The sequence below is a fragment of the Garra rufa genome, chromosome 23 (assembly GCF_049309525.1).
Source record: "Garra rufa chromosome 23, GarRuf1.0, whole genome shotgun sequence".
Classification (NCBI taxonomy): Eukaryota; Metazoa; Chordata; class Actinopteri; order Cypriniformes; family Cyprinidae; genus Garra; species Garra rufa.
In genome coordinates, this window is record NC_133383.1 from 2,838,494 (window position 1) to 2,854,260 (window position 15,767).

Genomic DNA, 15,767 nt, shown 5'->3' on the forward strand with positions numbered 1-15,767 from the left:
TACAAGAAAAGGGGAAAAGCACATAACAAATACAAAAAAACTAATTGAAAATATTAATACAAAATATTTAAAATAAAAATGACAAAACCTGTAATAAAAAAAGTATGATAGCTTGTTATTGAAATTACATTTAACCTGATAATTGAAATAAACCTTGAATAAAATAAAATATAAATATTAGATTAAAAGATTAGATAAGTGTTTAGGATTTTCATTTGATTAAATTTAAACATTAAAATTCCGTTAAAAAAGACAAAAGCACATAACAAAATTTAAAAAGAAAGTTATAAAAATGACAAAAGCCCGCAGTAAAATAAAAAATGTATGTTAACATGTTAATTTAAATAAAATCTAACCTGTTCATTGAAATAAAGCTTGAATAAAATAAAATGTAAATATTAGATTTAAGATTAGATTAGCATTTCTCATTTTTATTTGATTAAACTGAATAAAAATTCTAACTGGAAATAAAAACTGAAACTGAAATAAAAATAAATTAAACCTAAATAGTAATATAAAAAAAAGACAAGCACATAAAAAATTTACTGATAATTAAAATCAAATAACAAAGAATGAAGTATAAAAATAATATATAAATTATTCAAAATATGAATTAAAAATATTTAAAATAAAAAAGTTATAAAATTGACAAAAGCCTTTAATAAAATTAATAAATGTATATTAACTTGGTAATTGAAATAAAATCTAACCTGGTTATTGAAGTAAACCTTTGAATAAAATAAAATATAAATATTAGATTAAAGATTAGAGTAGCATTTCTATTTCATTTTTATTTGATTAAACTGAAGCAATAAAATTCCTAACTGGAAATGAAACTGAAATAAAAATAAATTAAACCCAAATAGTAATATTTAAAATTAACAATAAAAAAAGACAAGCATATAACAATATTACCGATAATTTAAATAAAATTTTAAAAAGTATATTGAAAATTTTAAAATAAAATAAATATAAAAAAAATTGTTATGAAATTAAATTACAACTGTTAATTGGAATAAAGCTTGAATAAAAGAAAATATAAATATAAGATTAAAACATTAGATCAGCATTTCTAATTTTAATTAAATTAAATTAAATAATTCCTAACTGAAAATAAAAGCTGACATAAAAATAAATTAAACCTAAATAGATATATTGAAAATAAACAAAAAAAGAAAAGCAACAAAAGTACAAAAAATGAAAACGAATTAAAAATATTACTAAAAAACTATAATAATAATGTATAAACAATACCAAATGCAAAAAATTGGATATTATAGAATAGTTTATTTACAGTGTTTTGTAATTGCATCATTCAGTACCTCCTGATATTACATAATATTTTTATTAAAAATATAAAAAATAAATAAAAATCAAATAAAATATAAACAAACAAAAAACATACCTAAAAAGGACTATCCTATATTATCAAATGACTTACAACATGCTTTTAAAATGAAAAACTGTATTTAATATGAAACAATAAACTGACTGCATTACAAGCACCAAATAATTTTAGGCTTCAGCTCAGTAACAACTACAGATTTTCACTTTTTGGTAAGGGATTACAGTCGTGTGCAGTTGGAACAACCTCATACACTTTAAAAACATCTTAATCCGCTCTAAACTTCTTGTTTTAGCACAGAAAGCCGAACCCGCTGCATAATACTCTGCTGTATGTTCTCACAGAGAAACGCTGTGAACCGAAGGGCTCTTCAGATTCCCGCAGCTTTACTCGGGCTCTTTATTTTGAGGAGAAGCTTTCGGCGGCTGCGTTCCAATCCTCCCGTGTCCCCTCACGCGTTCACAGTCGTCTCTGGTGTTTATTTAATCAGGAGCCGTCTCACTCCGATCCTTAAAGAGCTTTAGGCGCTCAGAATGCAGGAGGCTGGAGGTTTGTGCTGCTAATCCGCGTGTGAAACTCCGCATCGGGAAACACAAAGACATTTCGACAGGTTACACCTCCAAACTCCTGCAAACTTTAACATTAAAAACTAAATTTTTACAATAAGGTCTCATTTGTTAGCGTTAGCTAAGATGAACGAGCAATATATTATTATAGCATCTTTGTTAATGTTATTAAAAATGCAGTTGTTCATTATTTGTGATTTGGTGTTAGGAGATATTGAAATGTATATTATATATTATATGTATTTTTTGGTTTAATATTTTAATATTTTATTTTCCCATTTTTCATTTTAAATGTATTTAAAGTTTAGTAGTTTAGTTGTCTTTTTGCCTTTTTTGCCATTTAAATTAGGAGATATTGAAATCAGTCTTATTTTAGTATCGTTGAGATATTATTATAGTTTTTTTTTATATTTTAATATTTTTATTAATATTTTATTTTCCCATTTTTCATTTTAAATTTATTTAAAGTTTAGTAATTTAGTTGTCTTTTTGCCTTTTTTGCCATTTAAATTAGGAGATATTGAAATCAGTCTTATTTTAGTATCGTTGAGATATTATTATAGTTTTTTTTTATATTTTAATATTTTTATTAATATTTTATTTTCCCATTTTTCATTTTAAATTTATTTAAAGTTTAGTAATTTTGTTGTCTTTTTGCCTTTTTTGCCATTTAAATTAGGAGATATTGAAATCAGTCTTATTTTAGTAGTGTTGAGATATTATTATAGGTTTTTTTTATATTTTTATATTTTTATTAATATTTTATTTTCCCATTTTTCATTTAAAATTTATTTAAAGTTTAGTAATTTTGTTGTCTTTTTGCTATTTTTTGGCATTTTAATTAGTAGATATTGAAATCAGTGTTATTTTAGTATCATTAAGATATTAATATAGTTTTTTTTATGTTTTATTGTTTTTATTAATATTTATTATAATAATATAAAAATACAACAAAATTATATACATATATATACTATATATATATATTTCATATTTTAATATTAATAGTAATATTTTATTTTTCATTTTTAATCTATTTAAAGTTTTGTGATTTTGTTGTCTTTTTGCTATTTTTGCCATTTTAATTAGGAGATATTGAAATCAGTTTTATTTTAGTGTCATTGAGTTATTATTATAGTTTTTTTTATTTTTATTTAATATTTTAATTTATTTATTAATATTTTATTTTCCCATTTTTTATTTTAAATGTATTTGAAGTTTAGTAATTTTGTTTTCTTTTTGCCATTTTAATTAGGAGATATTGAAATCAGTCTTATTTTAGTATCATTGAGATATTGTTATAGTTTATATATATATTTTTTTGTTTAATATTTTTTATAAATATTTTATTTTCCCATTTTTTCATTTTAATTTTATTTAAAGTTTAGTAATTTTGTTGTGTCTTTTTGCCATTTTTATTTATTTATTTATGTGTCTGTTTACTTTATTCATTTTTATTTCAGTGTTAGTTATTTAGTATGTTAAGTAAAAGTAATAAAAAATGAGAAATGTTGTTTTGGCAAATCTAAAATTTGTTTAGTTTAAGTTGAAGCGCTTAAACAGTAGCATTTAAAATAAACAAAAACTGCTAAAATTGACAAAAGCACAACAAAATTAAAATAAAAACTGTAAATGAAAAAATGAAAACTTACAAAATTACATGTGCTCTTTTTTGTAACATTTTAACTTACAGGTTTTTATTAAAGTCAGAAATATTATTATAGTTTTTTAATATTTTGATTTATTTGAATATTTTATTATTTTTTGCTTATTGTTTTATTTTCCCGTTTTTATTTCATTTTACATTTATTTTAAGTTTTAGTAATTTTGTTGTGTCTTTTGTCATTTTAATTGTATTTTTTTAAATTGACAAAAGCGCAACAAAATTACTAAAAATGTAATTAAAATCAAAATGTAAACTATTAAATGAAAAATTAAAACTAACAAACCTACAGGTTTTAATAAAGTCAGAAATAATATTTAATATGTATATATTTTAGTATCATTGAGATATTATTATTATAGATTTTGAAATATTTTTATTTTTTATTTTGATATTTATGATATATATATATATTTTTTTGTATCATTGAGATATTATTATAGATTTTTTAATATTTTTAATTGTATTTTTTTTTAATGCATGATAGATAGATATAGATATATATATGACAGTATCAACCTGATTAAATTAAAGTCACCAATAAATTCACACTAATTGTAATTATTTTTTTAGAATATTTTCATAAGTAATGCATGGAAATATTTTCTAAATATATACTGTATATGTGTGTGTATATATATATATATATATATATATAATTTTAAAAAACATTGAATAAATGCTGTATAATTCCGTTGTTAACTAAAATAGATAACTAATGTTAACAAACGATAGTGTTGTTTGCTATTGCTGTTTGTAAGATGTCTAGAGAGCTGAAACAGGACTGTCCAGACTTTGATAACAAGCCGAATCATGTTCTGTCATCATAAACACAAAGATCTCTGAATGTTGTTTCCAGCAGAAACACAGCGGTAACAAATTATACAGAATCCGGCATTCCTCAGTTCCAGTCTGATCTCTCATTATGTTTTGGCTTTTCATTTCTCTGCTGGTTGGTTCTGTGTTTTATCAGAGCTGCACATTTACAGCTTTTGAATTTTAATGAGAGGAAATCTCTCCTTAACACTCGTTCTGTAATTTAGCTCATTAAAAAATGGGTGTAAACACCAGATTTGCCCCACAGATGTTTGGATGGAGACATCCGTGTTTCATCAGGAGTGAAAATTAGATGGAGAATGAATAAAAAACACATAAAACCTGTGCGGTTGTTCATCGAAATGTTCATATTTTTGTAAACGTTTTTAATAAAATGTCTTTTACAGAATGCCAGAGAACGAGTCTAATTCACTAACAAGGAAACTGTCCAAATTCAGCTCTCTGGGCTCGAAGCATCGCTACAGGTTAGTAAACAAGAATTTTTTTTTTATTTTTTTTTAAGAAATTACTGCTTTTATTAATCAAGGAGGCATTAAATTGATCAAAAGTTACAGCAAAGACATTTAAAATGTTACAAAAGATTTCTATTTCAAATAAATACTCAATTCAATCAAATGTTTCTTCATGTGACACTGAAGACTGCAGTAATGATGCTGAAAATTTACTAAAATAAATTATATTTTACTGTATATTTAAATAGAAAACAGCTATTTTAAATTATTAAAATATTTCACAATTTTATTTTTGATTAAATAAATGATCAATTATTTTATTTTTCCATTTTCTGTTTAAATTTGAGTAATTTTTGTTGTCTTTTTGTTATTTTAGTTGTATTTTTTAATGTGTTTAAAAAAAATAAAAAAGGGAAATTAAACGGTAATATTTATAATAAACAAAAATAGCAAAAAATCACAAAAATGAAAAAAATAATAAATAATAATTTTATTTTTTTTAAACTGTATTAGTATATAAATAATACTAAAATGACCAGTCAAATGCAAAGACATTTTTTTCATTTTAAATGTATTTTAAAATTTATTAATTTTGTTGTCTTTTTGTCATTTTCGTTGTATTTTTTAAACGTGTTTAAAAAAGTATAAATATAAACAGTAATATTTAAAATAAACAAAAATAGCTAAAAATCACAAAAGCACATAAAAAATTACTAAAAATGAAAACTAAAAGTATAAAATAATTTTTTTTAAACTGTAATAGTATATAAATAATACTAAAATAACCAATCAAATGCAAAGACATTTTTGATATGATCAGAATCATTTTCTGAATTGAATTGAATTTTCTGTTTCATTTTAAATTTATTTTAAAATTTAGTAATTTTCTTGTCTTTTTGTCATTTTAGTTGTATTTTTAAAATGTGTTGTGTCTATACTTTTTATTAATTTTTATTTATTTTTTATAGTTTTAGCTATTTTAGTTTTGTTTAATTCGAAGCACTAAAATTGCTGACTAAAAATAAAATAAATTACTAAAACTAAACTGAAACCAAAACTGAGATGAAAAATAAATTAAACTTAAACGGTAACATTTAAAATAAACAAAAAATGCTAAAAAAATGCATTACATTGATCAAAAGTTACAGTAAAGACTAAAATATTACAGAAGATTTATATTTCTAATAAATGCTGTTCTTCTGAAATTTCTATTCAATAAAATGTTTCTTAAACAGCAAATCAGCATATTAGAATGATTTCTGAAGGATCATGTGACACTGAAGACTGGAGTTATGATGCTGAAAAAAATTATATTATATTTTTACTAAAATTGCTGACTAAAATGTAAAAAAAAAAAAATAAAACTGAAATGAAAAATAAATTAAACTTAAACAGTACCATTTAAAATGAACAAAATGTGTTTTTTGGTAAGATTTTAATAGGTTAGCATCATTGAGATATTATAGGTTTTTTCATATTTTTATATTTTAATATTTGTATAATAATTTTATAATAAATTCTGTTTTATTTTATTTAGTAATTTTGTTGTGTCTTTTTGTCATTTTAGTTGTATTTTTTAATGTGTCGTGTCTAGCCTTTTTTAATTTTTTTCTCAGTTTTAGCTATTTTAGTTAAATTTTTAGTTAAAATTAACAAAAACTGCACATAACAAAATTACAAAAAATGTAACTAAAATAAAAAAGAAAATTAAAAGTATAAAATTATTTTATTTAAAAAAACTGAAATAGTATATAAATATTATATAATATATAGTATAATTTTCAGTTTTTATTTTAAAATGTCTATCCTTTTTTATTAATTTTTATTTCAGTTTTAGTTATTTTAGTTATTTTATGCTAATTTGAAGCACTAAAATTGCTGACTAAAAATACAAAAAGAATATATAAAAAAAGAAATTAAACGTAAACTGCTAAAAATCACAAAAGCACATAACAAAACAATAAAAATTAAAACTAAATGTATAAAATATTTTTTTTTTTTTTTTTTTTTTAATGTTTTGATATGATCTGGAGTTTTAGTAAATTTGTTGTCTTTTTGTCATTTTAGTTGTATCTTATGTGTTGTGTCTATCCCTTTTTATTTATTTTTTATTTCAGTTTTAGCTATTTTAGCTTAGTTAATTTGAAGCACTAAAATTGCTGACTAAAAATAAAATAAAAAACTAAAACTGAACTAAAACCAAAACTGAAATGAAAAATAAGTAACATTTTAATACAAACAAAAGAATGCCAGGACTTATTACATTGATCAAAAGTTACAGTAAAGACATTTATAATGTTACAAAAGATTTCTATTTCAAATAAATGCTGTTCTTTTGAACTTTCTATTCATTAAAAAATCCCGAAAAAATAAAATGTTTCTTTAACAGCAAGTCAGAATATTAGAATGATTTCTGGAGGATCATGTCACACTGAAGACTGGAGTAATGATGCTGAAAATGCAGCTTTGACTACTAAGATAAATTATATTTGACTATATATTCAAATAGAAAACAACTATTCTAAATTATAAAAATATTTCACAATTTTACAGTATTTGATCAAATAAATGCAGCACTGGTGAGCAAAAGAGACTTGTTTCAAAATCATTCTTACCCAACAGAAGTCATGAGTTATTGAGATGTGACCTATAATATGTACAGACAGATATTAGTCACAGAGAGTGATATAATGCTGAATGTGTGTTAAACGGCAGTGACTCATGTTACTGTCATATATTCTCAGGGTTAGTCATTAAATAAACATAAACCGGCTGTATCACATCTATTAAAATGTGGGCCAAACTAAAAAAAAAAAGGCCAAACGCCAGTTTTTGAAGGAACAGTTCAGTTTAGTAATGAATTTTCATAACTGAGTGAACTAGTTCTTTAATGACGTTTTTATAGTGATGCAGGAGGATATGAATCATGTCTGTTTTTGCCTTTGTAGCGGTAAGACTGCGATGCAGATTGGACGAGAGCAGTCTGTGACTCTACCTCGACCCGACCTACAGGTGATTCGAACCCGCAGCAAAACCTACCCGAAGAGAAGCACACAGCCCACAGGTGAGCTGCACCTCACACTCGATTTACTGGCAGTTTCAATGGGTGCTTTCACATCTGTGGTTCGGTTCATTTGGCCCGGACCAAGGGCAATAAATGATACATTGATACAGATTGTTACAACTTATAAGTATCTTGGTATTGTTACTGATGATTGCCTGTCTTTTAAGCCTCATGTTCACAGCCTAGTGAGAAAGTTGAGGTAAAAATTGGGTTTTTATTTTCGAAATAAGCTGTGCTTTTCTTTTAACGTTAAAAAACGGCTGGTGGCATCCACTTTTTTATCTGTGCTGGACTATGGTGATATTTTATATATGCATTCATCTGCTCAATGCCTTCATATGATCGATGCAGCCTATCATGCCTCGTTGAGATTTATCACCAACTGTAAAGCTTGCAGCCACCACTGTGAGCTGTACTCTCGTGTGGGATGGTCTGCTCTGGCCACACGGAGGCTCTGTCATTGGTACACCTTTATATATAAGGCTATTCTTGGTGTGCTTCCATCCTATTTATGTTCACTTCTTAAGAAAAAAATTACTGGTCATTATTCTCTCCGTTCTCAGGCTGTTGTCTTGCTTTCTGTCCCACATGTCAGAACTGAGCTGAGTAAAAGGGCCTTTGTTTATTCTGCACCCTTCACATGGAATTTGCTGCAGAACAACTTAAAACTTAGTAAATTGATTCCTGTGAGTGTTTTTAAGTCAAAAATGAGATGTTTCGAGTTGGACTCCCTCATATGTCAATGTTTTTAACTGAGATTTCATTGTAAAAATTGGCCTTCAAACTGTTTCTTTATTTATTTATTTATTTGTTTTTATTTTGTCTTTGTATGTATGTACTGTTGTGATGTAACTTAGCTGCCTATCTTGGCCAGGTCTCCCTTGCAAAAGAGATTTTTAATCTCAGTGGGCTTCTCCTGGTTAAATAAAGGATATAATTGTAGTATTTTCTGCCGTTTTGGGTAGAGATGTTCCGATACCCTTTTTTCCTTCCCGATACCGATTCCGATACCTGGGCTCTGGGTATCGGCCGATACCGAGTACTAATCCGATACCTGGGTGTGTAATTGTATATACAGCTGTAGATAATACTAATAAATTATTTTATTGTGTGCTTCAGACTTATTCCTTAATAAAACAAATATACAGTGATATATACAGTGAACTAGAGTATTTTTATTATATGACATACATTTGACAGTAATATTTTTTCATATAGTTAGTATTACTAATCTGGTTTTCTGACGTACATCAGCCCTGTTTATAACAGAGAATTTTGGCCAGAATTTGAAAGATTCTCACTAGATCTCGCAGCAACCTTATTCATTGTGCGGCATTTTCAAATGCTCCTCACTGCATCTCGCAGCAGTAACAGTGTTGCAAAATCAACGTTGGCTCCCGAATAAAGCTGTTCGGGGTTTGTGCAAGTTTGTTTGCACTGCAGTCCAAGCTGATAAACGGTCAGCACTGAGCAGCTCAAACGTGTCGTGTTAGTTTCACTTTCGTTTCGCGTGCCATTTTATGTTTCTTATCTGAGACAGAAATGGCAGAGCTTATGAGTTGAACGACGCGGTGGTCGCGCCAGTGTGACCGCTCACGAAAATTAGTAACACTGGCAGAAAAATTGGTCACAGTCTGGAGCCCTTTAATATTACCGCAAGTGTCCCGCGCGCTTCAGTACAAGGAGTAAACAAACCACGCGCCTGTACAATTCATTAACACAGAACCACGCATTAATTCATATTTAAACAGTCGGTTTTTGGCTTAATATTGGTCCATATCACGATTTGATTTAAGTGTAATGAACTACCTTTGATTAATGCATCAAACTTTGACAAATTCCGTGACGTTCCGCGTTAAACTGTAAGTTCCATTTTGACTGGATTCCACGATTCCGTCCGTGTTTTCCGCATCGCAGAAATCAAAAAGCCCTACATATGAGACATGCCGCCGTTTTAGCGGACAAACTGCTAGCACATTTGTATTTCTTCTTCGCTGCTCTAAACAGTGGTTGCTTGTGGCAACACTGTTTGCATTCTGAGCCGCGAAGAAGAACTGGCTTCTGATTTGCTAGCGGGAATAACATATCTTAAGAAAATGGTATCGGATCGGTACGTGGGTTCAAGTACTCGCCGATTCCGATGCTAGATTTTTTTGTGGTATCGGCGGCATTTCCGATACTAGTATCGGAATCGGAACAACCCTAGTTTTGGGTCCTTTTCACACCACACTGATTGCTCCGGGATGCGTTTCCCAAAAGCATCGTTAGCCAACTATGGTCGCAAGTTCCGTCGTTACCAACATAGTTCAACGATTGGGTGTTTCCCAACACCATAGTTCAAACGAACATTCGCAAACAGCGTCACAAACTTACGTGGTTGGAACTACAGCTCTCAACCTGTGGTTAGAAGCATCGTTGCTTGTTAGTAAGACATGTGGGCTTAATAAATTATGTTCTTGGTCACAGTTTGCAAGCTAACACGCAGTACAATCTATATCCTCAATTTTATCTAAAAATAAATGCGTTTTACTCTATGTATTTTTGTGCGTCCTCTATAAGCGTTGTTTATGAATAGTGCGCATGTGCACAAATACCTGAGGGAACCCCGGAGTATGACGTAAGAGAGAACACGCGATGAATCAAACATCAAATAAAGCGAAATGACAGGGAACAAAAATAGTAAATTAGTCATTAGGTGCCATGTTCAATATGGCTGCATTTTTGAGATCCCTAATCAGTTAAATAGCAGAAGTTATTACTCGGTGACGTCATTAACAACGGCCCTAAGTTGTTGAACTAATGTGGTTCAAACGACGGAGATGCGACCATGTTCGGGAAACACTCGTGACTAGCTAGTTTGTTTCCGCAACAATGCATCGTACTATGTAAGTTAATCAGCGAGTTACGTCGTTGTATGGGAAACGCACCCCTGGTCCGAACCAGTTGAAACAAACCAAAATGCAGTCATGTGACAACATCCACATCACTCGTTGCCCAGATCGTGACATTGAACCACTGATCTATAATAGAGAATTATATAGATCAGTGTACTGAACGTATTTTCTAAACTGTTAGGAGCAGTTCACATGTCGCGTCTTTTGCGCGCTCAAATTTCAAATGTTTTTCAAATGTAGACGCGCGGTATGCGCGCTCAGAATGGAGACGTTTTTTCCATTCGCGAACGCGCCGCATCGAGATAAAAACATCCAAAGACTATAGAATACCCAAGACATGTCACTCGTATAGTTTTAAATGGGAAAAATGCAACGTTCATCATGGCCGCGAAGCCCCGCCTTCTTAATGAAAGAGCCAATCGTTTGCAAGAGGAAGTTGCTCCATTGCATTTGTGAGAAAATCTGTCTGCACATGTGTGAGAAAGCCAAGTTTTCCTCACAAAATATATATATATATATATTTGCAACACACAATGCATATATGTGACCCTGGAGCACAAAACCAGTCTTAAGTCGCTGGGGTATATTTGTAGCAATAGCCAAAAATACATGCTATGGGTCAAAATTATTGATTTTTTTTTTTATGTCAAAAATCATTAGGAAATTAAGTAAAGATCATGTTACATTAAGATTTTTTGTAAAATTCCTACTGTAAACCTATCAAAATGTAATTTTTGATTAGTAATATGCATTGTTAAGAACTTAATTTGGACAACTTTAAAGGTGATTTTCTCAGGATTTTGATTTTTTTGCATCCTCAGATTCCAGATTTTCAAATAGATGTATCTCAGCCAAATATTGTCCTATCCTAACAAACCATACATCAATAGAAAGCTTATTCATTGAGCTTCCATATGATGTATGCATCTCAGTTTTGTAAAATTTAACCTTATGACTGGTTTTGTGGTCCAGGGTCACATATTTGTTATACCTCTGCATTTTCTCTCAAATTGACTTGTGTTTGTGCATAGTACTTTTTGTTTGTTTGAAAGTTTTTTCTTTGCAAAGCAGATTGTGTTTGTTTGCAAAACACTGTATTTGTTTGTTTAATTTTGGCACATAAATAACTCCATAACTGGCTCATTTAGTCGGAAAAATAAGCGTTTTTTTAATGCTATTGGAGCACAAGGGACCATATTTATGAGGCAGTTCTTGTTGGATTTCTTTGGAGATTTAAAATATGAAATTTAACCGTAAGCTTGGTGAACAGATTTGGAGAATTTGATGTTTCCCTATTCAGAGAGATAGGAGCTGCACTTGCCTGCCCGAGAGGCGTTTCAAAGATGGCCGCCGAGTGACATGACTTGCCTAAAAGGGACTTTGAAACATCTCAACTTTTCAGAATGCTGCAAGCGCACCGCAGGTCATGTGACATGAACCAACCAATCAGCTTCATCCTTTCCCTTCATAACATTGGAAGCACTGGCACGTTGGAGAAACAGATTATCATAGCTGTACAGGAATAAACATTTTTGAATAAATATAATAGCAGAGCTACTGCAAGCGGTTTTTGATGCTGAAAATCCATTTATCCTTTGCTGAAACTTTCGCGTATTTATGGAGAGCGCAGGTCATGGTTGCTTAGCAACGGCAGACGCCACTGGAGCGCAAGCTACAGAGCAGTTTGGAAAGAAAGAGAAAGCGGATTGTGATGTTTTTGAAAGTTGGGACCTATATGATCATCAGACCAAATTTATGAGGCTACCATACAAAAATGGTAGCAACGTGCTAAACATGTTAGAAACGTGCCAGAAACTTGCTAATCATGCTAGAAACATGCTAATGACATGCTAATAATGTAACATGTTAATAATGCTAGAAACATGCTAGCAACTTGCTAATCATGTTAGAAACTTGCTAATCTTGCTAGAAACATACTAAACATGCTAGAAAAACGTTAGAATCATGCTAACTACATTCTTATCATTCTAGCAACATGCTAATCATCTAATCTATCTATATGAAGTTCAAAACTTCAAGCTTTTACAGCTGCTTTAAACTTTCAAGCCAGGCTTTCTCAAGCCAACCTAAAGTCTGTCTTGACAAACTTTTTTTATCTAGTGTGATTTGATTTGCTCTTGTCGTTTATGAACAGCTAGTCATGATGATCTTGTCTTCAGAAAACATTATTTTATACGCTTACATCAGAAACAGCGAGTTTCTTTAAAAAACGGCTGTTGTTTTCACTACATTGCATTGTTATATTTCGTGAAAAAGTACTTGCAATTAACTGCTTGGTGAGTGTTAATTTTAGGCCCTGCAACGGAGCGTTAAAAGAAGCCCAGAGCTCAGGTGTGCGATCACGCCGTTCGGTTCCACCTGAGCTGATGCTGCTCTTTGTGAAAGTGCGTTCACTTCAGCGCTCCACAGGCATGTGATTGAGATAAACGCTGTTGTCGTTGGGCTGAGACAGGAATGTGTGTGAAGCTTCAGGGATCGGTGCAGGTCACTCCTGACCTCGACACATGTACCGCAACGCTATTGTTCTCACACACTTAATCATGGAAACAGCCTTCAGTCACCAGAAACAATAGAGCTGAGTCTAGAGAGGGCTGGAGTGGAGGATACAGATGGACGCAGGAATTGTTCTGGTGAACTGCATGGACTGATGTTTTTGGCCACAAAAGACTCATGTTCGGGAATTTTGTGCTTTAGGGCGGAGCAACGGAGGCCAAGCGGTCACCAAGATGGAGAACACGAGTGAAGGCCAGTCCAAAAGCACTGCACTGACACCTGTCAAGAGGTACTCATCACCTTCATTAGGTTTTATGTGGTTCATTACAGTCATCCAGAAGATGTTTTATTGCTCAAGAGTCACTCTTTCACTGCAAACTGTGATTTTAGTCTTCAAATCTTCTATCTAACCTAGCCTAGCAGCTAGAATCATGTTAGTGACCTGTTAATCATGCTAGAAACATGCTAGTAACATGCTAATCATGCTAGCTACATGCTAGTAACATGCTAATAATGTTCAAAACAAGCTAGTGCCTTGCTTATCATGCTAGAAATGCGTTAACATGTTAATAATGCTAGAAACATGCTAACAAAATGCGAATCATGTTAGTACCATGTTAATAACTTGCTAATCATGCTAGAAACATGTTAATCATGCTAATAACTTCTTAAATTATGCTAGTAATGCTAACAGCTAATCATCCTAGCTACACGTAACACGCTAATCGTGTTAGAAACATGCTAGGGCCTTGCTTATCATGCTAGAAACATGCTAGCAACATGCTAATCATGCTAGTAACATGGTAACGACATGCTAATCATGCTAGTAGCATGTTAATAACTTGTTAATCATTCTAGAAACACAACATGCTAATAATGTTTGAAACATGCTAACAACATGCTAGTCATGTTAGAAAAATGCTAACAACATGCTAATCATGTTAATAACATGCTAATAACTTGCTAATAGTGTTAGAAACATGTTAATCATGCTAGTAACTTCCTAATCATGTTAGTAATGCTAACAGATAATCATGTTAGCTACACGCTAGTAACATGCTAATCATGTTAGAAACATGTTAGTGCCATGCTTATCATGCTAGAAACATGCTAGCAACATGCTAATCATGTTAGTAACATGCTAACGACATGCTAATCATGCTAGTAGCATGTTAATAACTTGCTAATCATTCTAGAAACACAACATGATAATAATTTTGAAACATGCTAATCATGTTAATAACATGCATATAACTTGCTAATCATGCTATAAACATGCTAACAACATGATAATAATGTTAGAAACATGTTAATCATGCTAGTAACTTCCTAATCATGTTAGTAATGCTAACAGCTAATCATGCTAGCTACACGTTAGTAACATGCTAATCATGTTAGAAACGTGCTTATCATGCTAGAAACATGCTAGCAACATGCTAATCATGCTAGTAACATGCGAACGAAATGCTAATCATGCTAGTTGCATGTTAATAACTTGCAAATCATGGTAGAAACACGGTAAGAACATGCTAATAATGTTTGAAACATGCTAACAACATGCTAATCATGTAAGAAACAGGCTAACAACATGCTAATCATGCTAGTAAAATGCTAACAACATGCTAATCAACTTGTTAATCATGCTAGTAATGCTAACATAATGTTAACATCATTCTAGCTACACGCTAGTAAGATGCTAATCATGTTAGAAACATGCTAGTGCCTTGTTAGTCATGCTAGAAACATGCTAGCAACATGCTAATCATGCTAGTAACATGCTAATCATAGTAGTAGCATGTTTATATATTTTTTATTAATGATAGTAACATGCTAGTAACTTGCTAATCATGCTAGAAACATGCTAACAACATGTTAATCGTGCTAAAAAAAAGCAGTTTTTTTCTGCAACTCAAGCTTTTATTACAAATGAAACCACTGAGGCTTAACACTTGTTTCATTGTGTTTCCCCAAAGTCCCAAAGCAAAGACAGACAGCACTTCAGAGCAGCAGAACAAGCCCAGTGCACCATGGGAAGAAGATGCTCCACCAAGGTACAGAACTGACAGTCTGTGGACAAAAACAAATAACAATGCACACAGATATATCTCATATTCACCATGGTACTGTTGGATTCATATCAGTGATCTTTTAGTATTATTTTGTACATTTTATAGTATTTATTAATATATTGAAATATTTTGATTGATGTTTTATGTTTATATTTTCAGTTTTCATTTTAGTTTAGGGATTAATAATGTTATGTGCTTTAGTCATTTTTAGTTTATTTATTTATTTATTGGTAGAATTAGCTTTTATACAGCTTTAATTATGGTACTTCAGCATAAATATGTCTTAATTGGGCTGTTTATTAATATTTTGAATTGGCTTTTAATTTTCATTTGTAATTTTGCTCTAAGTTTTTTAATTTTGTT

General features: G+C 30.2%; 1 protein-coding gene across 1 annotated transcript in view; it reads left to right on the forward strand.

The window, feature by feature from the left end:
• epb41l4a (erythrocyte membrane protein band 4.1 like 4A) overlaps positions 1–15,767 on the forward strand; it is a 90,404-nt gene that overhangs the window by 57,070 nt on the left and 17,567 nt on the right. Inside the window, exons 11-14 of the mRNA XM_073829609.1 lie at positions 4,798–4,875; positions 7,812–7,927; positions 13,537–13,624; positions 15,309–15,386. Of these exons, the coding sequence (XP_073685710.1) occupies positions 4,798–4,875; positions 7,812–7,927; positions 13,537–13,624; positions 15,309–15,386 (360 nt within the window). The remainder of the gene's footprint in view (positions 1–4,797; positions 4,876–7,811; positions 7,928–13,536; positions 13,625–15,308; positions 15,387–15,767) is intronic.